A 26870-nucleotide genomic window follows, 5' to 3' on the forward strand; every position below is an offset into this window, starting at 1 on the left:
GAAGTGGGTGGATGCGGGCCAAACCTTGGAGGCAAAACAGATTCAGGAAGTAATGGAACATGGGGAGAGAAACAGCAGGAGGGGCCTGGGGTGGTTTCAGGTCTCTGACTTGGGCCTGGAAGGTGGTGGCCAGCCCTCAGGAGGGAGGAGCTTGGGTTTGGCTGGGCTGAGTTTGAGGTACAGCTTTGTGGATGTATGGGGTCAGGGTGCAGGCTAGACTATCAGTTGGACATGCAGGTTTGGGGGTCTGCAGCACAGAGAGGTGGGAAGTGAAGTCACCAGGAAGGCAGTCAGTGGAAGGAAGTGACCTCACAGAGGATGTGTGAAGTATAAATTATCGGGTGGGGGTGGGGGAGGAGAAAAGCCAGGGCTGGTGACCTAGATCTCTAGGAAGGAGAGTTTTTATAAGGCAGGAATGCTGACTGTGAACTCCTGCACGTAAGGACTGGAAGTGCCCTGTTCAGGTCAGTTCGGTCACTCAGTTGTGTCTGACTCTTTGTGACTCCATGAACCACAGCACGCCAGGCCTCCCTGTCCATCTCCAACTTCTGGAGTTTACCCAAACTCATGTCCATTGAGTTGGTGATGCCATCCAACCATCTCATTCTCTGTTGTCCCCTTCTCCTCCTGCCTTCAATCTTTCCCAACATCAGGGTCTTTTCAAATGAGTCAGCTCTTCGCATCAGGTGGCCAAAATATTGGAGCTTCAGCTTCAACATCAGTCCTTCCAATGAACACCCAGGACTGATCTCCTTTAGGATGGACTGATTGGATCTCCTTGCTGTCCAAGGGACTCTCAAGAGTCTTCTCCAACACCACAGTTCAAAATCATCAATTCTTCGGCGCTCAACTTTCTTTATAGTCCAACTCTCATATCCATACATGACTACTAGAAAAACCTTGACTAGACGGACCTTTGTTGACAAATAATGTCTCTGCTTTTTAATGTGCTGTCTAGGTTGGTCATAACTTCCCTTCCAAGGAGTAAGTGTCTTTTAATTTCATGGTTGCAATCACCATTTGCAGTGCCCTGTAGATTTAGTGAAAGGGCCCCGGAGACCGGGTTTCAGTGGTTTGGGGAATGAATGGAAGGTTAATAAATCTAGACAGCAGTCCTTAGACATTATGGAGTGAAGCTGGGGAGGAGGGCATGGGGGAGGGCTGGGGTGGCAGAAGCTGGAGAAAGACTGAGGGTCAAGGAGAATTAATTTATCAGGACTGGACAGACTTAATCACATCAAAATGCTCCTGGAAAGGACTGGTAGAGAACGTAGGCCGTAGGCCGAAGTGAGGGTTCCCAGGAAGGGGTAGGATCTGGGCTGTGGGGGAGCAGAAGTGGGGGGGGACGGGGAAGCGGGAACCCAGGCTCGGGGATGGGAGGCTACGCCCAGGTTAGTTGAGGGGAGCGGAGGGGTGCCAGAGTGAGTGGAGGGTCCCATTGCTGGGTGACCTGCCTCTCACTGGGTCTCCCTGGAGCCCGCTCTCGTCTCTCTCAGCTCCACCCTCATCCCAGCCACACCCCTGCTGCTCCCACAGCTGGTTTCTTCGCTCCAACCCGGAAAACCCCGCCCTCCCCACGTGCTCCTCCCTGGCTCCTCCCCTCAGCCCTCAGCCACTCTCTTCCCGAGTCCCGCCTCCAGCTCCCTTCCCAGCTCCTCCCCCGGCGCGGCACTTCGGGAGTCCCACCTCCTTTCTTCCTGCATCTGGCCCCGCCCACTGCCCCGCCCTCTCCAAGCCTGTGCATATCCATTGGCTGGATTTTTATCACGCCCCGCCCCCTAGACTTCCACTCCTGCGAATGGGGGAGAGAGCTGTCTGTCGGCGCCGTCGCAGTTGGGCCGCTCCAGAGGTAAATCTGTGGGCTGCAATCGGAAAGGCAGATCCGGTAGGCTCTGGGGAGGAGGGCTAGGACCTCGGTGAGCGGAGCGATAGACTTGAGGCTGGGAGTAAGGGAAGATCACCGGCCTGGGGCCGCAGAGGGAGCAGCCTGATCAGCGAAGCGATGGGGATGATGACCTTCGTCCCGGGAGCAGTTAATGCCGGGGTGGACCTGGGCCCTGACCTTCCTGGCATCCGGTGCTTCTGCCTTGGGGTGGAGTGGGGACTGATAGGGGGACAGCTGCGAGGGAGGGTCTCCTAGCTAGGTCAGCTGGAGCACAGAATCACTCCTCTCCTACTTTTCACGTCGTTGAGGTCAGAGGGTTCTAGGCCGGTGCTTGCCGGGAGGTCCCCAGGGTGGAGGCCAGCTGTCAGGAGGGAGAGCGAGAAAGAGGTGTGTAGATGCGGGAAGAACCTGCGGAGCATCTTCAGGAGGAGGCGAGGCAGGGGGTTGTGCTGGAGTGTGTGCTGGGTTGGACATAACCTGCTCACTTTGTCCCAGGAGGGTGGAGCTGACGGCTAAATTCAGAGCAGAGGAGAGGGGAGAAGTGCCCCCCTGCAGATCAGTCACCGTGGCTCCCTGGAGGGAGGGAGGCCAGCATGGGGGCAGGAGCAGGACAGGTCACCTTCTGGCTAGCAGGGACTCTGTGCAGCCGGTGGCTGGCCCAGGCTCAAGCTGACCCCTCCCAGAGGGCTGCTGGTTCTGGGATGTAAACAAAGCTTGATGCAGATGAGGTGGTTGGAGTCTTCCCAGAAAGGGCGTACTGAGGGACAGGGGGACCGTGCTTCCTTGGAGGAGGTGGGGAGTCCAGGGTGTCTCCTGAGGATGGGAACCTCCAGAAAGGCTCTGAAAAGAGTCGTCTGAGCCATCCTTGGATGCCAGCCAGTTTACTGTGGCCCATTCTGCAGGAAAAACAGCTCCTGGCTCCCTCCCCAGCACTGAGGGGTTTGTTTTTTCCAAGCTGGGCTGTTCCCCTTGTTGCAAGGCAGATGTATAGATCTGAGTTCAAGGTCTCAGATCTTGTTGCTTTGAGCTCATGTGTCTCCTCTGGCCTCCAGAAACCTGAGTTAAATGCCCTATGTTACCTCATTTAATCCCTCCCCCCAGCTCGTTACAGGACTGGAGGCACTTTCCCTGTTTTACGAGGGCTGGAAATGCCTTAATAACTTGCCCACAGTCACACCAGCCGATGTCAGAACTTGAACTCAGATCTATGCATCTTTGCGTCCCCTGTCCAGAGAGGCAAACACTGTGGAGATCAGCGCACTCCAGTGCCGACCGTCCTGCTCTGCCCCTCAGCTCCACCAGTTTCTCATCCCCAGCCCTCCTGACATTTGGGGCGGGGTCCTCTTTGTTGCGGGGGCTGTCCTGTGCATTGTAGGGTATTTCGTAGGACCGCTGGTTTCTAACCAGTAGGTGGCAGCAGTGGCTAGAACCACAACCTCCCTGGCTGTGACAAGCAGACATCACTGCCAGCTGTCCCCTGGCAGACAAAACCACCCCCAGTTGAGAACCACTGGGCTTAGCAACCTTAAAGAAACATTTAGGTGTGTCCCCTTGACAGAGAATGTGATATACTAAACCTGCAGGAGACCCAGGCCCCTCTGGGTGGTTTTATGCATGGCTTGCCAGGAAAAAATTCTGTTGCACGTATCAAGGTGCACCCAGGACCATCCTATGAGAAAACCATTTCAGGGAATGAAAGTTCAGAAATGTGCCTTTGGGGAAAAGTAAGGGCATGTCTAAGGCCTTCAGTTCCTCCCCAAAGTTAATTGAAAAGGTTTCAGGCCTGATTCAGGTGATGGCGTCCAGGCAGGATGAACTCAGGAACGTTGTACCACTGCCATCACTTCATCCTGCCTTTTGGGGGGCCTTTTTAGCAGGAGGTGGGGCATCCTTAGAGCTGTTTTTTCTTTTTAAATTGCATTCACTTATTCAATCATTCAGCCAGTTTTTCTGATTTTTTTTTTTTTTTAGCTGTGCTGGGTCCTCATCGCTGGGTGGGCTTTTCTGTAGTTTTGGTGAGCAGGGGCTGTTCTCTAGTTCTGGTGCTCGGGTTTCTCACATCAGTGGCTTCTCCTGTTGTGGAGCACGGGCTCTAGAGCATGCCGGCTTCAGTAGTTGCGGCATGTATGCTCAGTAGTTGAGGTGCACAGGCTTAGTTGCTCCGTGGCACGTGGGGTCTTCCAAGATCAGGGATCGAACTCATGTCTCCTGCATTGGCAGGCCGACTCCTTACCACGGAGCCACGAGAGAAGCCTCCTAGAGCTGTCCTGAGATGCGTCCTCTCACCGGTGCCCTGTGGACACCCAGACTGGTGGGTGGGGCCAGGGGGCGTGACCTCAGAGGCTGTCTGGCTCGAGGCTGCCACACCCCATTCTCCCTCCTCCTGGAAGGAAATCCAGTGTTGCCGGCTGCCCCGCTTCTGGGCCTTTCCTGGCATCTCTCCCAGGCGCCTCCCTGAGCTCCCCACATGCCATGGGCTGCACGTCTCCTTGCATTCTCCCCTCTGGTCCTCCCTGCAGGCGTCTCGCCCAGCCTTGGTCCTTTCCTGTGGGTGTTCGGGGCCCCTGGAGGCCAGGCTGCTGTCTCCCGACAGCAGTGGAGGAGCCTGTTTCTGGTGGGTCAGAGGAGGGGGCTGGGTGGGCTGAAGGTGAGGGGTTGGATAGAGGCAGAGGAGGGCCGGCCTTGCTCTGTAGCCGCGTCAGGCGCCCTCCTCACACCAGACCTCGCCTGGACCATCTTGGATTCACCCTGTGCCTTTGTGCACTGTGCTGGCTTCCTGGCTGAGCCACCTCTGAGTGCTGGAACACCCAGCCGGATGGTGTCCTTCGGGACACGTTCTCGCTGTCCCCTGTTCTGCTCACCCCCTCCCCGCCGATCTCCACACTGTTTGCTGGACGGGACGCTCCTGCAGGCCCTGTCTGAGGTTTCTGTCTGCCCGCCCCCTGACAGGGCCTGGCCCAGGAGACGCCGTCATCTGTGGAAGGACTTAGATGCCTGAGCCTGTGTCAGGAAAGCCAATGTCCTGGAGGCGGCGGGCCCGTGACCTGGTGGGACAGCCCCTGGCTGCACTGGGTCCTCAGCTGTGGAACACTTGGGGACGTCTGAGGAGAGGCGTTTACGGGCCGGCAGCCTTTCAGCCCCAGACGTCCCCCTTAAAGAGGCTGGTAGCCCCTGGGAGAGTGATTCCTCAGTCCTGAGAAGGAAGGCCGCTCTCCCAGGATGTGGGGAATCTGAGGTGCAGCATTTAGAGGCATCACTGTTAAAGGGGCTGGAGGTGGTGTTGGCTGGATCCTCTGCCTGCTTCCTGGGGACCCAGGTGCTGTGGGCCGTGGGGTGCAGAGGTGGGCAGCGACCGGTCACGAGTGGTAAAACTGAGGGCATTGATCCAAGGGGCCCCTGAGTGCCTGGGGCCTAGGAGTGTGTCCTGTGGGGGCCAAATGTGGGGGGCCTGGTTTTCTCAGGACCGGGGCCAGGCCGGCCTCCTGGAGTTTGCACCTAGGATCTCATGAGGTGGTGGGGAACAGGCTGTCCACGTGAGGGGCGGGCGAGGAACAACAGGCCTTGGACCAGCGTGTCCACATGTCCGCATGCACCAGGCTGGCTCAGGTGCCGGCCACCAGGTGGCCGTGGGGCAGAGTCTCCTTTATGATTTTCAGATTCTACGGGTGTGTGAGTCGGGCATGAACCTGGGGGTGGGTGGGAGGTGGAGGTGGGGTCCAAACAGAGTGAGCAAGGAGGGGTCTGTGTCCCTCAGGGCAGCAGTCAGTTCTCTGAAAGTCAGGAGCGCTGGGTAGTCTTGGAACCCGAGGCTGAGTAGCTGATGAGGTGTGCAGAGGTGGACAGGAGGGCCCTCCGAGCCAGATGGGGGGCCCAAGGGAACTGCTCACGGGGACTGGCATCTGACGTTCCAAGTGGACCACACGCATCTGCCAGGTCGGCCTTGGAAGCCTACCGGGGTGGGCACGGCTGTCAGCCGGCCCGGAGGGTCCAGCTCTGACACGAGCTGTGTTAACATCTCAAAAACCCCCCAGGTGTTCAGAAGGCAGTCATCTCTCCCAGCGTTTAGGTGAGTCATGGGCCTTCTAGTGTCACAAACTTTAAAGTTTTCTAGAGGATGTGAAAAGTTGTGATGACCTTTGGTATGAAGACCCTGAGAACAAACTGGAATTCCTAGGGTGTAATTTTATACACTTGCATTTTCAGGATTTCAGCAGGATAACAAGATAGGGATGCAGAAAAGGTTGAGGGATAAGTTTTCGGTGATTTGATAAATTAGCAGAGATCTTTAGAGAAATCTTGAATTGCCCTGCTTGGGGAGGGTATGAATCTGAAAATATTTTTGACTAAAGCTGTTGTGATTTACCAGTAATGTAAGCAAAGTGGGGGTAGCAACAAGCAGAAGCAAAACCACAGGCAGATCAGGTCACCATGCGGGGTCCCAAAATAACCCGCAGCCCCCTTCCCAGTCAGAACAGTGCAGATGGCTCATCTCCTCAGCATGTCCTACTGATCAGATGGTTTCTTGGGCTCTTAGAAGAGTTGACAAAGGGGACGGGTCTGCCTTGGCAAGGCCGCTTGGGTTGTGCCCCCTGAAGGGGACCAGGCACCAGCGGGTGCCGCCCCCTGTATCTCAGAGACAAGGAAGCCTCTCGCAGACTGGAATCCAAGCTGGGGGCTGGAAGCTTTCCTTCTCGTCTCTTAAGCTGCTGAGAAAGCTGAGAAATGGAAGCATTTAGATCAAATGGCCCGTGAGTGACAGTTCCAAACTGGGCTGCATAAGCCCCCGTTTCGAGCAGCCTTTGGGAGTGTGCTGGAGCCCCTCCTAGGAGCCCTGTGCTGGAGGCGTCCTCTTCAGGGCAGATGCCCCCCCCTTGCCCCACAACGGTGGGATTAAAAAGACGGAAAAAAAACAAGAATGTTGGAGAGCATTTGGAGAAATGGGAACCCTCATGCTTTGCTGCTGGGAATATAAAACGGAAAACAGTTTGGTAATTCCTCAAAAAACAGACATTAGATTACACGATCCCACAATTCCATTCCTAGGTATATCCATCCCCCTCCCAATTTGAAAATAGGAACTCGAACAAGTACATGTACACATATGTTCACAGCACCCTCAAGATATAAAATAGCTCAAATGTCCATCAACAGCTGAATGGATAAGCCAAACACAGTATCTTCACACCCTGGAATATTACTCACCCAAGAAGAATGGAGTCCTAATCATGCTACAATATGGATGAATGCTTAAAATGTTATACTGAGTGGAGAAAGCCAAACCCCAAAGACCACGTGTTGAATGATTTCATTTACACGAGGTGTCCAGAACAGGCAAATCCACAGGGACAGTGTGTTAGTGGTTGCCAGGGCCTGGGGAGCCCGGAATGGAGTGTGACCACTAATGGGTGTGGAGTTTCTTTTCGGGTCATGGAAATGTTCTGGGTCTAGATGGAGGTGGTGGTCTCACCACATTGTGCATGTACCAAATGCCACTGAATCACTCGCTTTGAAATGGGTCATTTTGTGGTGTTATGTGAATCTCACTTCAGTAAGAATAAAGGCCCCACATTACCCTGCTTCCTCTTGAGGTCTGTGATCCATGCTCCACCTGGATTGTGGACAGCCTGCCCCCTCCATGTGATCTGTGGGGAGCCTGTGGGCTGTTGCTTTGAGTTTGACCATGGTGGGACCCAGATGAAGTCTAAAGACAGGAGTTAGGAAGTTGTGGCACTCTGCCTCCTACGTGGTTGTTTCATCTCGGATGTGCTTTTCTGTATGAATCTGTGGATCGGATGGTGCTGGATCGGATGGTGCTGGACCCCTTTCTGTGATGAGGTCTGGGACCCAAATGCAGCCCCTGGGCCAGCTGCTTTTGGGTGCCAGCTTCTCTTAGTATCCCTCCCAGAGATGAGGCCTGGGCTGGGTTCTCACAGCTTTGGCCAGTGTGCGCCAAGATCCCATCCATCTGAGGTTGGGCTGTGATTATTCCCACTTTACAAACGAGAAACCTGGGGCACAGAGAGTTTTGGTCACTTGCCTGAGGCTGCCCAGCCGCCACGAGAAGCCTGGATCACAAAGGAAGAACGTGTCCCACGGCACTTCTGCTCTGTAGGTGATATGTGCAAGGTGTTGATTTTATTTAAATACGTGTTATCATCTACCCTTACAGATTATTTTTTCAACTCAGGTTTTTTTTAAAAAATGAATATTTAGATTAAAATCCTGATTTTTCTACCTTTTAGTTACATTAGCTTAGAAAGCATTTTGGAACAAAGAAATCCAGACAGTTGATTGGCAGTTATGAAGTCTGAGAAGTCAGAGGAATCTGATTGAGTTTTTGCATTTTATTTGTGTCAACTAATTTGTCCCCTGGAGAAGGAAGTGGCATCCCACTCCAGTATTCTTGCCTGGAGAATCCCCATGGACAGAGGAGCCTGTTGAGCTACAGTCCATGGGGTCACAAAGAGTCAGACATGACTGAACAACTAAAATAATAATAATAATAATTTCTACCACATTGAAACACTACATAGGTCTGCATTTTTGCTGCATTTTGCAAGTAGATCAGTGTTGCTTACCTTGACCATATAATTACTGACATTTATTTTCTATGCTTGACATATTTTGGGGCTTCCCTGGTGGCCCAGTGGTTAAGATGCCACACTTTCAATGCAGAGGGCATGGGTTCAATCCCTGGTGAGGGAACTAAGATCCCACATGGCATGCGGCAATAAAATAAGATAAAAGAGAAAATAGTTAAAATATATATGTGGTTTAGTCGCTAAGTCATGTCCGACTCTTGCAACCCCATGGACTGTAGCCCACCAGGCTCCTCCTGTCCGTAGGATTCGCCAGGTAAGGATACTGGAGTGGGTTGCCATTTCCTTTTCCAGGGACCTTTCTGATTCAGAGATCGAACCTGGGTCTCCTGCACTGCAGGCGGACTCTTTACCGACAGAGCCACCTATACATATTTGATTTCTCTCTCTAACTGGGTGTGAATTTCTCTCCTGCAGAGTCCCGCCAGCCACAGGGACAGATGGGGAACAGCAAGAGTCACCCCGGACAGGAGTTCTCCTCACGGTTTCTCCCCGGGGAGCAGGCTGAGGTCAACAGGCTGTTCGATGCTCTGTCGTCGGAGAATCTTGGCTCAAGTACCTCTCACAGATCCTTCTCTCTGCAGGCACTGAAGGCAAGGGTAACAGTCGGGAGTTCATGTTTAGTTTGGAGCAGGGGTCAGGCTGCTGCTGACCCTCGGTTCCTGTAAGGCACGTGTGGGAACACGGAGAGATGTGTTTTCTGTGAAGGAACAGATAGTACCTACTTTTAGCCTTGTGGGCTCTGTGGCCAGTGTGGCAGCTGCTCCGCTCTGCCTTCACACTGTTCGGGGACTTTTCCCACTTGAGGTTGACCAGAGGGGCTGACTGCTTCCCGTCTCTTGTACCACCATACCCTGATTTCTCCCCGCAAGGGGTGATGGGCTGCCCAACCTGTCCTTGTGGGTCTGATAACTGCCAAGTTTCAAGTCCACCTTGGCCTTCAGGATTCGTAAGTGTTTGATGTCCTAGGAATTTTGTTGTTTCCCCAACAAAATAACGAAGTTTCAGGGTCAGGGTGCTCCTGACAAGGAGTGAGGACTGCCCGCTTCCCCATCTTTTGGCTCCGTTCCTTGGGGCTCTTAACCGCGTACATTCAGGTGCTCAGAGTGCGGCGACATCACAGACATCTTTGGCCCCTCTGGGGACTTTACAATCTTGTGTTAGTTTTAGGTGAACAACAAAGTGAGTCAGTTATACAAATACATGCACCCACTCCTTTTTAGATCCTTTCCTCATAGAAGTCATTCAGAGGATTGAGTAGAGCTCCCTGTTCTATGCAGCGGCTCCTTGTTAGTTACCTGTTTTATATGCGTGTGTGTGTTAGTCGCTCAGTCGTGTCTGACTCACTGAGACCCCATGGGCTGTAACCCACCAGGCTCCTCTGTCCATGGAATTCTCCAGGCAAGAATACTGGAGTGGGTAGCCATTCCCTTCTCCAGGGAATCTTCCAACCCAGGGATCGAACACAGGTCTCCTGCATTGCAGATGGATTCTTTACTGTCTGAGCCGCCAGGGAAGGCTGATTTTATATATAGTAGGGGGTATATGTCAATCCCAATCTCCCAGTTTCCAATGCATATTGAGCACAAAGAAGTTGGATAGATAGTTAATATATCTGGGAATCCCTGATACAGAGGAGATCAGTGTAGCACTACACAGACCGTGTGTTCCATAAGGAGATACATTCAGACATGCACATGACAGCTGCTCAAACTAGAATGGAGAAGACACTAGCAGAGTGAAAAGCAGCCGATGGCCAGAGGCAGGAAGGACATGGCCAGTCTGGGGAGACTGGGAAGTCTGGAGGGCGGTATGGGAACCGATGACAGAAGAGTTTGATGGCCAAGATGAGCCAGGGGCCGGACACATCAGGTCTGTGGGTCCTGGGGTGGTGTGATGCCCTTAGTGGGCAGAGATGGTGCACTGGGGGCCTGGGAAGGTTCTTTGCTGGTAGCAGCGGTTGGTCTTGGTCCCTTACCTGTTTTCCCGTCATCCTACAGCGTCTGACTTGCACCCTGTCTGGGCTTTTCACCCGCTTGTCCCCTCAGGGCCATGTGGGGGACGCTCTTCCCCCAGAGATGGTCACCAGACTGTTCGAGGGCATGCAGAGGGTGGACGGCAGCAGGAAGGCGAAGGGGCCCAGCGAGCACATCTCCCAGAAGCAGTTCACAGTGTCCATGTCCCACCTGTTGAAAGGAACTGCCGAGGAGAAGAGTCTCATGATCCTGAACATGATTTCTGCCTCAGGAGGTCCTGTGAAAGCAAGAGATGTCTACAAGGTGAGAGGCCAGCAGGTGCTTTGCAGCCACTCCAGGCAGTGTTGGTGTGCCTTGCTGTGGGGCTCAGGATGATGCAGCAGCTGATGGAGGCCTTGTGCAGAGGTCCCCCCTGGGGGGATCCTGGACCACATAACCGATTGAGGTCAGAACTCCTGGACAAAGAGGCATCAGCCAACTAGACCAGCCAAGGGCATCGTTGGAAAACTGAATAACTACCCAAATCACGTGGTTCTTCCCACCCTGGGGTCCTCCACGTTGGCCTTAGTGAGACAAGACACCCTTCCCCATGTTGATCTGATGTGGGTCAGAGGTACAACGGCGGTGCGATTAACGGTGAAATTGTGATCTTCCAAGTTTACAGAGGACCTGATTGGCTCTGTGGTGCACGTGCTAAACTACAGACAGCAGCTGCGAGGCTGGAGTCAGAAGCCACCCCCAGGCTCCCCGTCCAGGGTGCAGGTGCTGGCCGCCCAGCTGTGCTCCGAGATGAAGCTTCAAGGCAAGTGCCCCGCCCTAGTCCCTAGACCTTGGTGTCGGAGAGTGGTTCCACGCCATTTTGTATTAAAGTTTGAAATCAGCAAGTGTGTATCTTTCAAATTCGGAGGACCGTTGAGATTATCTCTTCCTTGGCACACAGTTGTTTGTAATATTTCCTCATAATCTTTATTTCCGCCAGGTCCGTAGTGACGTCTCCACCTTCATTTCTGATGCTAGTCATTTGAGCCTTCTCTTTTTTTCTGGGTCAGTCTAGCAAAAGGTTTGTTCACTTCTTGTTATTTTCGAAGAGCCAGCTTTTGATTTTGTGGACTTTCTCTGTTGTCTAACCTCTATTTCATTTATCTTCAAGTCTTTTATTTCCTTTCTTCTGCTTCCTTTAGATTCCTTTAGATTTAGTTTGGTACCCCGCCTTTTTAAAAAAAAAAAATGGAAGTACTGTGGATTGTGTTGTGTTGATTTCTGCTGTAAAACGCAGTGACTCATTTAGACTTAAATATATTCTTTTCCATTATAATTTGTAATAGGATATTGAATATAGTTCTTTGCACTCTACAGTGGGACATTATTGCTTATCCCATTCCATATATAATAGTCTGCATCTGCTAACCCTGACCTCAGGCTTCCAGATGGCTCAGTAATAAAGAACCCACCTGCTAATGCAGGAGACACGAGATGCGGTTGGGAAGATCCCCTGGAATTGGAAATGGCAACCTGCTCCAGTATTCTTGCCTGGGAAATCCCATGGACAGAGGAGCCTTGTGGGTTATAGTCCACGGATTTGCAAAGTGTCGAACATGATCGAGTGCGCATGCATGCATGCACAACCCCAACCTCCCAATCTGTCCTTCCCCCATACTCCTCCCCATCGGCAACCACACATCTGTTCGCTGTGTGTGTGAGTCTGTTTTTGTTTCACAGATGTGTTGGTTTGTGTCGTATTTCAGATTGCACATATAAGTAATATCATACTTTCTCTTTCTGACTTCCTTCACTTAGTATGAGCATCTCTGGGTCCATCCATGTTACTGCAAATGGCATTACTTTGTTCTTTTTTATGGCTGAGTAATATTCTATCGTACATATGTACCATATCTTATTTATCCATTCCTCTGTCAGTGGACATTTAGGTTGGTTCCATGTCTTGGCTGTTGTGCTGCTATGAACCTTGGGGTTCATGGATCTTTTTGAATTACAGTTTTGTCTGGGTGTGTGCCCAGGTGTGGGATTACTGGATCATGTGGTAGCTCTGTTTTTAGTTTTCTGAGGAACCTCCATATTGTTCTCTGTCGTGTCTGTAAACCAGTTTACATTCTCACCAACAGGGTAGGAGGGTTCCCTTACCTCCACACCCTCTCATGCATTTATGTTTTGTAGGTTTTTTTGATGACGGCCAGCAGATGTATTCTTGTTTTAATTACTTAATTCTGGCTGCACTGGGTCTCTGTTGCAGTGCGCAGGCTTTCTCTAACTGTGAGTGGGGCTGCTCTCTAGTTGTGGCGTGTGGGCTTCTCATTGTGTTGGTTTCTCCTTGCAGAGTGTGGGCTGTAGGCATGCGGGCTTCAGTAGTTTGGCCCTCGAGCTCAGTAGTTGTGTCATGCGGGCCCTAGAGCACATGCGGGCTGTGGTGTGTGGGCTTCGTTGCTCTGGGTCATGTAGGATCTTCCCAGACCAGGAATCATACCCATGTCTCCTGCATTGGCAGGCGGATTCTTAACCACCCGACCACCAGGGAAGTCTTGTAGATGTACTGTTGATGTATTTGTGGGAAGAGGTGAGTTCCATGTCCTGTTACTCTGGCAGCTTGATTCTGATGTCTAGTTTGGTTTTCTTTGTCTAGTTTCTCAAGGTGGAAGGTTAGGCTGTTGATTTGAGGTCTCTCTTCTTTTTCATATAGGCATTTATGGCTATACATTTCCCTCTGAGCACTGCTTTAGCTGAATCGCATTTGGTATGTTGTGTTTCTGTTTTCATTCAGCTCAGTGTTTTCTGACTCCCCTCGTGATTTCTTCTTTGGCCTATTGGTTGTGCAGAGGTATACTCTTTAATTTCTATGTATTTGTGAATTTCCCAAATTGCCTTCTGATTTGTAATTTTATTACATTGTGATTGAAGAACATACATTACATGACTTCATTTCTTCTCAGTTTATCAAGGCATGCTTTATGGCCTAACATATGGTCTGCTCTGAGGAATATTCCGGACCTGCTTGAGAAAAATGTGTTCTGCTATTGTTGGCAGAGAAACAGTACTTATTTCAATCTACTTGGAATTTAAAAATACCTTGAGGTGAATCTTGTAGACTTGTCAACATATAAAACAAAGTTGACTTATTTTATAAAAGCGTTACTGATTTATTATAAAGCTGGATTTATAAACACAGGTCGTTGGAACTTGGAAAGAATAATAACATAATATACTGTTAATATATAACACAGTAATATATGTGTGAAGTCCCAATAGTTTGTCTTCTGGTGCCATTGCCACATCACCTCTGTTCCTGGTAGGTAAGAGACAGAAATCAGAACCATAGGTGTTGGTCGGAAACAATGAAGCATAATTTGTAGTTAATGAAACCTGTTCTCCCCAGATAAATTGAGGGGTGCCCAGGAAATTACCAACCACTACCCTGATGTAGGGCTTCCCAGGTAGCTCAGTCAGTAAAGAACCTATCTGCCAATGAAGGTGACCAGGGTTCTATCCCTGGGTTGGGAAGATCCCCTGGAGAAGGAAATGACAACCCACTGCAGTACTCTTGCCGGGAAATTTCCAGGGACCGAGGAGCCTGGTGGGCTACAGTCCATGGGGTTGCAAAGAGTCGGGCATGAATGAGCGACACAGCCAAAGTCAAAGTTGGTGTAGCCAGCCCTCTCAGGAAGGGGTGCTGGGGAGTTTCAGGGACCCAGGTGGGGGTATAACTGTCTTCTGGGCCTCTGAAATACAGCTGGGACTACAGAGAAAAGATAAGAGCATTGATGTCGAGTTGTTTAGATGAGCACATCCAACAGGGGTAGGATGTGAACTGCAAAGCAAACCACATGTGAAATTTTAAATATTCTAGTAACACGTGAAAATAGCAAAAAGAAACAAGTGAGATTAATTTTAAGAAAATTTCCAAAATATACTTTAACCTTGGCGATGTTAAAAAAAAATGAGTTATTTTACACTCTTTTTTCACACCAAGTCTTTGAAACGGGTGTGCATTTTACACTCACCACGCATCTCGATGCAGATGAACTGCACGTGTGGCTCCCCTGTTGGACAGAGCAGATTCAGGAAAGCAGAGATGATGTCATTGCCCCCCCTCCACCCCCCAGCGCTGTTTTCTCCTCCCCTAGGTGGCGGGAAGCTTCTGGGGCCTCAGTGGCTGGACTGTGACTGTGACGAGGCCGTGCTCGAGGACTGGGTGTTCCGGGCCCACCACGTGGCCACGTTTCTGAGCCTGGTCATCCACCAGGGCTTCCTCCTCCTGTGCTCGACCCTCGAGCTGGCCACCCTGGTCCCCGAGCGCCAGGTGGACCCGCAGCGGGAGTTTGCCAGCCTTCTGGACATCCTGTCCGTCATCTACATCAACTCACACCTGCCCCAGGAGCGGCGGCTACGCTGGCGCCTGCTCTTCGCAACTGAGCTCCACGGGAACAGCTTCGCCCAGCTCTGTGGGCACATCACACACAGGGGGCCCTGCCTGGTGTTGCTCAAGGACTGTGACGGCCACGTGTTTGGGGGCTTTGCCTCCTGTTCCTGGGAAGCCAAGCCTCAGTTTCAAGGTGAGACTTGGCCGCCCGAGCCCCACGTGGTAGCGCAGCGCCCCTGGCAAGTTCTGGTCCCTCGGCCGCCACATGGACACCTCTGAGCCCGCCAGAGCGTGTGCGCTGTTTGTTCCATCTCCTCCCCCAAGCATTTTTTTCTAGACGTGTTTGGGAGGATGGGGAAGCATGGTGTTTATGGAGGTATAACTTCACGGATTTCTGTACAGACTCTGGCTGCTGGGTCAGGTAAGCCGGACAGGTGTCCTCACCCCTGGATTTCAGGTGAGGAGACAGTGGCTCAGCATCATTAAATGGTGCAGTGCTGTCCAGCAGGGCTATGTTAGAGCATCAGTGCCCAGGGTTTGTTTTTTTTTTACTGGGGAGCCAGCCATACCAGCACCCTCTGCCAACAGCCACCCATGCCCCAAACGTGGAGGAGGACCGCAGGAGCCCAGCTCTGGCTCCTCTGTCTGTACACACGGTTTAGGACAGAGAGCTGCTTGCCCACCTTGTCACAGCATCACGGGGAGGGGGCCCTGGGGGTGATGAGCTGGGTCTCTGTGTGATTGGAGGCTCTGCTCAAGGACGTGGAAGAACAGCCCTGAGAGTCATTATTATCTCGATGAAACTTGCACTTCTCCCAGCTCCTCTCGTATTAACCCAAAGGTCAGCTCCGCTGCGTCTCCAGCTTACATTTACGAGAGCAGCATTCATTCAAGAACCATGGGAAAATGCAGTTACCAGGTTTTCAGAGGGGAGCTCTTTCTGTAGTGAAGTGTGAGGCCAGGATTCCAGCAGGGGGCAGCCCAGCCTCGCAGATGCCTTTCACGTCCTGGGCGTTTCTCATCTATTGGTCCCCCAGTCACCTTGTGCCTTTGTGCCTTGGAGAGACGTGACACCCACAGGGTCACTTCATTTCCGCTTCTGCCAGCCGAGGGGCAGCCAAAGGCCCACAGCACTGGGTGGAGTCTGGCTCTGTCCTGGGCGGGGTGCTTTACCCTCTCTGAGCCTGGGGTTCCCAGAACCATGGGGATGGTAGCCTATAAACCCTGGGGTGATGGGGGGTGGTATGGTGGCGAGAGTCGGGCGAGGAGCCCCCGCCCCCCGTGGGACTGATGCCTTTGCAGGTCATGTGACTCCTCGGTGCTTGCCCTGCTCCCTGGAGTGGAGGGTCGTCTTCCCCAGGTGGCCCGTCCCTCTGGGCACGGATCCCAGGATGGACTAGCGTGAGGTCCATGCTCTGTGGCCCAGACACCTCACTCAGCACCCAGGAGCCAGGAAACACTGGCCGACAGGCAGCCTTAGGACTGGCAGGTGAAGTGACGGTCCCGGGGCTGGGTGGGACCAGGACGTTACTGGAGGCGAGACCCGCCCTTCTGGGGCTCATGGACTCAAGCCTGAGTCTTTAGCCTGGAGGGCAGTCCTGTGTCCCAGTCCCTGTGGCCTCCCCAGGCTCACTTCCCTTCCTCCCCGACTCCCCTGGCTCTACGGCCGAGGGGTCCTGCTGTTCCCTCGTGCCCTCCTCGTCCCCTCGGGGGTCCCTCCTCCGCGGAGGGGCCCTCACCCGGCTGTCTCCATCTTCCTGGCTTCAGAGGAGCTGAGTCCCTGCGGAGGCCCCCGGGTCCATCTGGAGGGGAGGCCTGGGCATCGCGGGTCCTGACTCTGCCTGTCCAGGCCGGCCTGCCGCCCAGGGCCGTCCTCCACAAGGCCTCCTGGGGCTCAGAGCCCACTTTGTGTCATCCTCCGTACTGGGGCCGCCCGCCTGCTTCCTGGGGCTTCCTCCCCCAGTGCCTGAGATGGGTCCAGTGTCAGGTGCCCTCACACTGTCCCCGCGGAGGGCGGCGAAGATCCCATGGCTGTGGGGCACGGCCCTGGCTCCCACCTGGCTGGGAGGTCCCCGGGCGGGGTGCGTGTGCCCTCCGTCTCCACCCTGCAGTGAGTGCATGAGGGTGGGGAAGGAGTCTGAGGTGGAGGGCTCCTCATTTCTGGAGCTCTGATCGCACCTCCGCTGAGTGGAGCGTGCCCACGCCTGTGCCCAGGTGAAGGTGCAGGCTCACCTCTCCCAGGGTGCGCCCCCCCTTCCCAGCCAGCTGTGTCTGCAGGCGTCTTCCGTCCCCTGGGTGACGTGCCTGAGGCCGTGCGGGCGCTCAGCCGGGGCCTGCAGTGACCGCCTGCCCTTTGCTCCCACGCGGAGACGAGGCTGCCCTTTCTGACTCTGGGTGGCGGGGCAGCATCCCCAGCAGGCAGACGCCACGTTCCTTTCTGGCGGTCACCCTCGCCTCCCAGCCACAGCTCATCCTATGGGCCCTGGGAAGCCGTGGGCCTGGGATCTGCCCACTGGTCTGAGGGCTCCGCTCCCACACGTGGGAGCCCCCCCGCCCCTGCCCCACACACCGAGGACCCCAAGAAGCTCCTCCAGCTCAGCCTCTGAGTGGGCCTGTTTGCGTTTCCTGCTCCTCCGCGTGCTCGGCTGCGGTGGGTGATCCGTCTTCTTTGCACTCTGCTCACTTTCAGGGGACAGCAGGTGCTTCTTGTTCTCCGTCTCCCCCAGCATGGCCGTGTACACCTGCACCGGCTACAACGACCACTACATGTACCTGAATCAAGGGCGGCAGACTATCCCCAACGGCCTGGTAAGGACCAGGGTTGGGGGTGGCTGGGCACGGGGCCCGTGGTGCCGTCCATCCCTCGGTGACAGCCCCAGCCCCGACGTGTCCCGGGGCACTTGCCCCCTCGTCAGGCAGCGTGTGGTGTCCAGTACATCCTGCCTGGATCTCGGGGTGGTGATGCCAGGAGTAACAGCCATGACCAAACTTCTCCCTCGGAAAAAACAGGGCCTCTGTTGGAGCATTTTTGGGCTTTGTGTGCGAATGACGGGTTCCACCAGGCTCCCGGTCATCAGGTGGTCGGTCCGTGGCCTTTGTGACTGGAGACGCTGCCCTGGCACTTGTGCTGGGGGCAGGGCTGGGCTCTCTGGACCAGTCAGGCTGGACTCAGCCACAGGAAGAAGCGGGCAGGGGTGAAGGCCACAGGTAACGGTGAGGGACGTGGGGACAGGACTAGGCGAGGAGCTGGGATGGGCACCCGCACAGATGCTTAGCTTGGGTGCGAGAGGTGTCTCCTAGCTGCACCAGCCTACTTCTCTTCCCTGCTGCTTAACGAAAAGCATCCGGGAAATTCCCAGTCCCGAGTCTGCAGCACCGAGGGGCGGGGAAGGTGGGTCAACCTCATCAGTGTGGAGCAGGCCCCGAGCTCCTCCCTGGTTCTCTCTGGGGCTCCCTTGGGCCCCCCGATGGCCTGAGACGCCTTCTGAAAGGGCAGTTTGGTGTCAACAGGGGCAAGGGTCTCGGCCTCAGCGGGTCAGTAGCCGGCCGGCGGGGAGAGGCAGCCCTGGTCCGCGCTGGTCTCTTGCTCAGTGTTAACTCCGGCCCCCAGGGTGGAGGCGGCCCCCGGAGAAGGGGACCAGAGAGGTTGAACAGCAGTTCTGTTCCCGCCGGCCACTCACCTAGAGCCGGAAAGCTTCCTCCTTTGCCCCCCTGCCCCCTGCCGTCACCGCCCCAAGTGAGTGACACGTCTGCTCCAGCACAGGGGCCTGGGGCCTGGGGCCCGGACACAGGTTTCCCAGCCTCGAGCGCTGGGAGGACCTCTGCCCTCGTTTTACAGACTGCGGTCTCTGGGTCTGATCGTCTGGATTCTTCTGTTCTCAGTTGTCACTTGCGTTTCCTTTTAAGATATTTTATTTGTTTGGCTGCGCTGGGTCTTTACTTGTGGCAGGTGAACTGAGCGAGGCGTGTGGGATTTAGCTCCCTGACCAGGGATGGGGCCCGCCCCGCCCCCCACCCCGCACTGGGAGCGTGGAGCCTTAGCCTCTGGACCACCAGGGAGGTCCTGACTTGTGTTTCCTGCCAGTGCCGCCCCGTGAGAAAGAGCCACTGGGTGGGACTCAGAACACCTGGATGCAGTGTCCCACCTGCAGTGGGATCCTTCAGTTGTACCAATCTATATTATTTCACAGTTTTTTAAAAAAAGAAGAAAGTGGCATTCGCTTCCCGCACGCCCTTGTGGCCTGAGGGCTGGGGTGGGCTTTGGGGTGTGACGTGCCTCCCTCCGCAGGGCATGGGAGGACAGCACGGTTACTTTGGGCTGTGGATCGATGTCGATTTCGGGAAAGGACACAGCAAGGCCAAGCCCATGTGCACCACCTACGGCAGCCCTCAGCTGTCGGCCCAGGAGGACTTCCAGTTCCAGAAGTTGGAGGTGTGGGCGGTGGGAGATGCCCCGAAGGCAGAGCCGGTGAGCGTGGGGGTGCTTCTCCCCTCTCAGCTTGATCCGTTGCGCACCTTTCACACCTCCACCTGGAGATGGTTTTCCCCAGACTTGTTTCCAGCAGCTGTCGCTGGCCAGAGGAATGCCCATGGGTGCACAGCCGGGCAGGGAGTCCTGTCTGGGATCTGTGGGGGGTCTCCTAAAAGAACCACCCCAGGGAGGTGGGGTCCCAGATGGATGGGGGCTCCTTTGCAAGCTGAGGAGGGTCTGGGGTCCCTTCGGGATCCAGGGTTCAACGATGAGTTGTTGGCCTCCTTGCACCGCATCACCCCCCAGCAATGGCCTCCCAGGGTGTGGGGGACACAGTGGGGGCAGGGCCAGAGCCCCCACCCCCCACATTTCCCTTGTGGCATCAGTAGGGCCCCAAGTCCGCTCTGAGAAACGTGCCAGCGGCAGGACACCACCGGCTGGTTTTGGTCACTGAACACACCCCTCCTTCCTTCTTCCCAAGGCCAGGAAAACTAGGAGCATTCTGGACGTCGACCCCGAGGCCCGGGCCCTGCTGAAAGTCAGTGGGCGGGGCTGCCACAGCGAAGGGCTCCGGGAGGTCCCCGATGAGCACTGAGGACGGGCTGGTGTGCCGGCGCGGGCCACCCTGGAGCCGGAGCGCAGCCTGCCCACCTCCCCACATCCCGCGGAGGCCTGACTTTGGTCCAGAGCGTGCGGTTCATGTCCTGGCGGTGCCCAGTCCGCACAGGGTACAGTTCCTCTGTTGCCATATGTCCATCGGAGGGGGTGTCTCCCCCCGGAATCCCGAGCATACAGCTAGCAACCTGATCCTTAGACTTGGCTCATTCCCTAGGGATGAAATCCAAAGAGGACGCTGAGCTGTTGAGACTGGCCAGAACTGGCATCTTTGGGGACTGGAGTTCTTGTAGTGGTGGTGGGAGGGGCGTGTTTCCACTCACTGGGGGTCACTGGGCCTCTGCTCAGGCCCCCCAGTTAAGAGCCTTGAGGCACCGTTTCTTCTGGTCAAGGGAATCCCCGTGCTTTGGGGAGTAGCTTCCTCTGATATGGAATTTCTGTATTTCTTAAAAAAAAAAAGTGTTAGCAGTGTACTAACAGTGTATAGCTGGAGATTTTGAAGGTGACAGTGACCTGGGTCTTCAGTGAGGTTGGATGTCGGCCTTTGTCAGCTGTTCTAAGTGGGTCTGTGCTCTAGAGCACATGGGAAACCAGGAGGTGAGCAGAGAAGCAGAGTGGCGGTCCTGTTTCTGATGTAGACGCGGGGACACTCAGGGCTGAGAGTCCTGCTGATACAGGCCTGTCGCAGGAGCTGGGGGCGAGTGCCTTGACAGGACCAGCCTGGGCTCCTGGCCTCCCAGCATCACCTCGTGCTACCCCCCCGGGGATGGTGTGTATCTTGGCCTTGCTAGCGGAGATGTGGGTGGGCTGGGCCCTGTCCAGTCCAGCCCCGTCCCTCGGGGGTGGCCCAGAGAACCTCCTGACATGCTGAGCATTGAGCTCAGGGCTGTTGCAGGCCCGGCCCTAAGACTCCTGCCCCTGTTCTCCCTGCTCCACACTGTCCTGCTGCAGATCTGACAATAAATGCTGCCTTATTCTCGAGTCTGCCCCGATTTTAAGCCATAGTGACTGAGCTGTGTGCACTTGCGGGCTCTGCGTTTTCTACAGGAGGCTCATGAGACCTGCTGCTGAGCCCCGAGCAGGCCTTGCAAACGGGCCTTCACAAGGAAATGCACACTCACAACAGTGACACGCACACTCCATCTTGACTGACTTTCCTTATAAAAGGGCCAGTTTTAATAGCTTCTCAGGTGCTTCTGTGGCTGCCTAACTGATGGGAGGCAGACACAGGACGTTGCGATCCTCAGATATCTGTACCATAATCTGAAGAATTAGGCCCCGAGTCTTCAGTCTGTTACAGACTTTTTATAAAAATGCAGTGGAATAATACCTCGCTAATAAAAGGTCCCTTCAATACCATTTACTGTCTGTGGCTGTCAGAGAGGCTGGAGGTGTTTCTGCGGCCTGTTTTCTGCTTCGTGTCTCTTCTCACAAGAGTGCAGGTCATGCCCAGGGTCCTGATGGTTTCCCAGGACAGCTCAGCTACAGGATGGAAGCAGGTGCCTGGCCCAGGCGCTTGGTAACCCGGGGGATGTGTGCCCCTCGTGGAGGGCACGTGGGCGTGGGGCATCCATGGGACCCTCATGAGCTGAGGACCTGACCGGTGACTGGAGGAACCACGCTTCTCCTGGGCCTGGGAAACCTGCAGTGCTAGTTTTAACACATGAGGAATTTGCTCTTTGATAAAAAGGGGGATAAAAGCTCCGGTCTGTAAGGGAGGCAGTCTCCCTCCCTTATCAGGAGACAGATCAGGGTCCGTGAAGGTGCTGGAAGCAAGGGCTGAAAAGTGCTGTGTGTTAACTTTTTAACACATGGCTTTTAAACAGCATAACTTTAAAAACAACTTTTCAAAGCATGGCTGTTGTTAACTTTTTTCCCACCACAGTTATTTTTTGGAAATTTTTTTCTTTCTGTTGAAGGAAGCTTTCTTTAAATTCTCTACTGCTTTACAATTTTCAAAAGTCTCTCACACGTGATTTTGTAACCCATAATTTTCCCCCACCCCCCTCCATCGCCCCTCTCCACTGGTAACCCCTAGTTTTTTCTCTGTATTTGTGAGTCTGCTGCTTTTTTGTTTGATTCAGTAGTTTACTTCTTAAATTTCATGTATAAGTGATACCAGACCATGTTTATCTTTCTCTGACTTCACTCAGCACAATGCCCTGTAAGTCCATCCATGGTGCTGCAAATGGCAGAACTTCATGGTTTTTTTTTATGGCTGAGTAGTATTCCATTATACACACACACACACACACACACACACACACATCACATCACATCACATCACATTTCTTTATCCATTCATCTGTTGATGGACCCACTATATTTTTTAATTAAAAGATTAGCTTATGCATACATGGCAAAAAAGGTCAAAATACAAAAGGGTGTAACTTGAAAGCTAAGTCTAACTCCTGTGCCCCTCCAGCCTTTTCTTCTCTAGAGGTAAAGTGTTACACACCCTGGTCTGTCCCTTACCTTTTTTTGGGTAGAAATAGCTCTGTATCTACCCCTTTGTTCTCCCTGACTGTGTGACGTCCTGTGAGATGGATGCCCCATTCTTTCTGGGGTTCAACTATCCCCGGCTGGGGAACGGTCTGTCTGTAACTATTCACCGCTGGAGTCAACATCATTTATGCTCATCTTTCTCTGGTTCCGTCTAGAGGATGCACCTTTAGAAGCCAAGTTACTGGATCAAAAGGTACATGCTTTTTTATTTAGATATTAACAAACTAACACACCTCTTTCAAGCTCAGTTTATACTTTTGAGACCTGAAGTGCCCATTGGCCATGTTGTCACCAACAACTGTATTAAAATTTAGTTTTTGTGTACCTGCTACTCAAAAACCATTTTTTTTCTGCTGTGCTTTCTAGTCCTCCTAAATCTTTGCTCCATTTAAAAAGGTGTTTCCTTTTTTCAAATTTTGGATTCTCTTTAACATTTTTTAAATTTTATATTGAACTATAGTTGATTTAGTGTTACATTAGTTTTAGACATACAGCGAAGTGATTCAGTTTTATGATAGAAAGACATAAGAGCTATTTCTGTTACTACCTTTTTTTTTTTTCCCTTCAAATGCTTGATTCTGTCTGATCTTTGGTAGCACTTTGACTACTTCTAAAATGTTTGATAGGGGACTTTCCTGGACGTCTAGTGGTTAAGACTCCGTGGTTCCCCTGCAGGAACATAGGTTTGATCCCTGGTCGGGGAAGTGAGATCCCACATGCCAGGAGGCGCAGCCAGAATACTACCATTTTGATAGTATTTTCAGGATGGCACTAAATACTGATGCACATAGGCAGAACTGACACTGGCTGACGCTGCTGCTTCCTCGAAGAACAGGAACATCCAAGTTTGCTACATAAATTTGTTGTCATTGCTGGCTCTGTGAGTGGGCTCTCCCCCACCCCCACAAACCAATGACTGCATTCTGGGAGGCTCTCAACATAGTTTTGTACCCTGTTACCTTGCTGAGTTCTTTTATTCAGTGGTTCTCGACCTTGAGCCCACATCAGAATCACCTAGAGTCCCCCCTGCCTTTTTTTTTTTTTTTACAGAATAGTCCAAATTTTAGTTTTTTTAAAAAAGACATATTTACGTAGATAGTAAAATGTCTGGAAGGTATATAAATGTATACCCAGATCTTAATGTGTTACTTCTTCATGATGGAACGAAGTGACAGTTTTCTTCTCTATGTGTGTGCTTAGTCGCTCAGTTGTGTCCAACTCTTTTATGACCAATTGGACTGTAGCCTGCGAGGCTCTGTCCGTGGAATTCTCCCAGGCAAGAATACTGGAATGGGTTGCCATTTCCTTCTCCAGGGGATCTTCCCAACCCAGGGATGGAACCGGAGTTTCCTGTGTCTCCTGCATCGCAGGCGGATTCTTCACCCGCCGAGCCATCGGGGGTTTATCTTCTCTATAATAGTCAGCATCTCCAGAAACCATATTGCCTTTCCTTCTGCCCCCACACCCCAACCCTGATGCCTGGAGAACAGGTCGGATATATACAGTTCTTTGTTTCTTTGTACCACTTGATATAATTCTAGGCATACAATCAGACACAATAAATTTTATCATTATCATTTTATCAGTTTCTAAGTCACTAAGAGTTAAGGTACTGTAATGAAGTGACTTAGCCAGGATCACACAACTAATTAAGGGGTGTGTGTGTGTGTGTGTGTGTGTGTGTGTGTGTGTGTGTTGTGTGTTAGTTGCTCAGTTGTGTCCGACTCTGCGACCCCATGGACTCCTCTGTCCACAGGGTTAATCAGAATGAAATCTAGGGTTCATACTCCTAGTCTTCTTTCTTTTGAAAAAACTTTCATTTATATTTGAATACTTTTCTAATAAAAAGGGAGAAGGCAATAGCACCCCACTCCAGTGCTCTTGCCTGGAAAATCCCATGGACAGAAGAGCCTGGTAGGCTGCAGTCCATGGGGTCGCTAAGAGTCAGACATGACTGCGCGACTTCACTTTCACTTTTCACTTTCATGCATTGGAGAAGAAAATGGCAACCCACTCCAGTATTCTTTTTTTTTTTGATGTAATTGTTTAATGACACAGGAAAATAACATTATGAAACAAGACGGTTACAAATATTGGGTAGAGGATCACTTACTTCACTTTTGATAAAAAAAAAATTTAAAAGTATGTATACAAAACACTGGAAGATTAAGTATCAAAATATTAACAGTATTTACTTCTGTTCCAGTGATTAAATAGTCTTCTCTGCTTTTGTGTACTTTTTGAAACATGATTATTTCTGAAACAAAGAAGAGTCACTGTAAAGAGAAACAGTTATTAGATGCCAGGAGTCCAGCAATCAAGGTCTGCAGCCCAGCACATGTCCAGCGAGGGGGACAGTGGTCAAGCCCAGATGTGGGACAGCATCCTTCTTTTCCTACTGGAATGCTGTTTACCAGACTATTTCTTCAACATTTAATATTCTTGGCACATTTAATAGGAATCTATGAATATTAACTAGCAAAATGATGCTAGCAACTTTGGTTTTAAATTACTACAAAATGTAACAACCATTTTGTAGTTATAAAACACACTAGAAATAAAACATCAAACACATCAGAAATCAAAAATTACTACAACAAAAAACCCCATCTGACTAAACCACTGACTTTGCTATTCTGTTGTGTGCTCATTTTCAATTTTCACCATAAATCTATTTTTGTTTCATGGATCTGGAAGAGGCAGTTTTTCTCAAAAAGATGCTTTTGCCTTCTAAGTATTGTTGGAAGTATTTCGAGTTGGAAGGACTCACCGAAATTGAAACCACTTCAAAGAAACAAATTTGACTGAGGCCACTCCAGTATTCTTGCCTGGAGAATCCCAGGGACGGGGGAGCCTGGTGAGCTGCCGTCTATGGGGTCGTACAGAGTCGGACACGACTGAAGTGACTTTGCAGCAGCAGCTAATAAAAAGAGGGAATGTAATCCACCCCCAGAGTTTAGTTTAGTAGTTTTGGGTAGGGATCTGAGAGTTGACATCACTAATAAATTCCGAAGTGATGCTGCCATGGCTGGTGTAGGGAACCTCGCATCGAGAACCACTGCTGGTCGCTGTTTCTGATTATCCATGAATTCTCTGCAGGCCTGCAGCTATTAGGATCTTTTTTTTTGTTGTTGTTGTCTGAAAAAAATATTTTGCCTTAATTTTCAAAGGGTTGTTTTTGCTCTGTTTTTTTAAAAGATATGTTGACATTTTCCCCCAGCACTGTAAAGCATCTTTCTATTATGTTTTGGCTGTGTGACTTCTCTTTTTTCCCTCCAGCTTTACTGAGATATAATTGACACACAAGGTTGTCCAGTTTAAAGGGTATACTGTGTTGATTGCACCTAGTATGATGGGAAACCTGGAAATAAGGATAATTTCCCTACCTTTCTGATTTCTAGACCTTTCTTTTTGTCTCTTGTTGTCAGAAAATTCTTTCTGAATTTTATCAATAATGATGCATCCTTCTCATTCTTGACTTGAAATGACCTCAGGTGACCTCAGCCTGCAGCAGCTTGAAGCAGGATTTCGGTACCCAGCCAGCGATGGAGGGCAGGTTGTGGCAGTAAGAGAGTGGAATCCTAGCCCCCAGACTGGTGGTCAGGGATAGGGTAGTGCCAACTCCTGCCCAAGCCTCCGGCCTGTCCTGGAGACGTCAGTCTCGCCAGCCCCAACAATGAGGTGAGCTAATTACTTAACATAAGTGTCCTTCCCTCTTTCTCTGCTCTCCTTCTATGGTGTGATTTCTCTGGAAAGCCCTGAGGGAGTGGGAGGTTATAGCTGTGGCCGCATTGCATGGCAGGTGGAGCTCCGTTTCTGGTTCCCCGTGGTTGGTTCTGCCTGGCTGCAGACCTCTCTGCCATCTTTCAGCTGCAAGGGTGGACGTGTGTTGAGAGCAGTCTTAGGGACTTGCCTGGTAGTCCAGTGGTTGGGACTTCACTTCCACTGCAGTGGGTGTGGGTTCCATCCCTTTCAGGGAACTAAGATCCAGCGTGCCGCACAGTGTGGCCAAAAAAAAAAAAAAAAAGAAAAAAAACCCACCACCAACAAAACCAGTCTTGGGGCTCAGGCTGTGGGAAGTCCTGGTTCTGGAAGGGGAGAGGCCACACCCTGCTCAGCTTCAGAAGCCTAGGTCCTCTTTGCTGAGGCCACTCAGGCCATGACTGGATCTCGCCACGTGCTCCCGGGTCACGAACACGAGGCTGTGTGTTCCCCACTTGGCCACTTGTAGGCAAGCCCAGATTAAAGCCAACAGAATGATCGTTGGGCCCCCTGGCATCACCCTTAAAGATACCCAAAGCCCCCATTTTGTGGATGAGATGGGCAGAGTGACCAGAAGGCCAGATCCTGCCCCCTGCTCCTCCGTCCCCGCCCCCGACCCGGTGTCCCCCTCCTACCAGGGGCTGTGCGGCACCCAGCTATGGCACAAATACGCAGCCATACATGG

At 52.2% G+C, this 26870-nt stretch overlaps 1 protein-coding gene across 6 annotated transcripts; it reads left to right on the forward strand.

Moving 5' to 3' along the window:
- The first annotated feature begins 354 nt into the window (after window positions 1-354).
- On the forward strand, window positions 355-21277 carry MEAK7 (MTOR associated protein, eak-7 homolog). Of its 6 annotated transcripts, none has more exons than XM_070451455.1 (9): window positions 1859-5818; window positions 5917-5951; window positions 8902-9077; window positions 10533-10763; window positions 11118-11262; window positions 14597-15025; window positions 17522-17640; window positions 19121-19300; window positions 19785-21277. In XM_070451455.1, the coding sequence occupies exons 1-9, from the start codon at window positions 5706-5708 to the stop codon at window positions 19896-19898; spliced, it is 1542 nt and encodes a 513-aa protein (XP_070307556.1). In that variant the 5' UTR covers window positions 1859-5705; the 3' UTR covers window positions 19899-21277. The 6 variants fall into 6 exon arrangements, with proteins under 6 accessions (XP_020752430.2, XP_020752436.2, XP_070307556.1 ...); XM_020896782.2 differs by having other exon boundaries at window positions 1871-1885; XM_070451456.1 differs by having other exon boundaries at window positions 1873-1916.
- The last annotated feature ends 5593 nt before the right edge of the window (window positions 21278-26870 follow it).

The sequence above is a fragment of the Odocoileus virginianus genome, chromosome 20, assembly GCF_023699985.2.
Source record: "Odocoileus virginianus isolate 20LAN1187 ecotype Illinois chromosome 20, Ovbor_1.2, whole genome shotgun sequence".
NCBI classification, from domain to species: domain Eukaryota; kingdom Metazoa; phylum Chordata; class Mammalia; order Artiodactyla; family Cervidae; genus Odocoileus; species Odocoileus virginianus.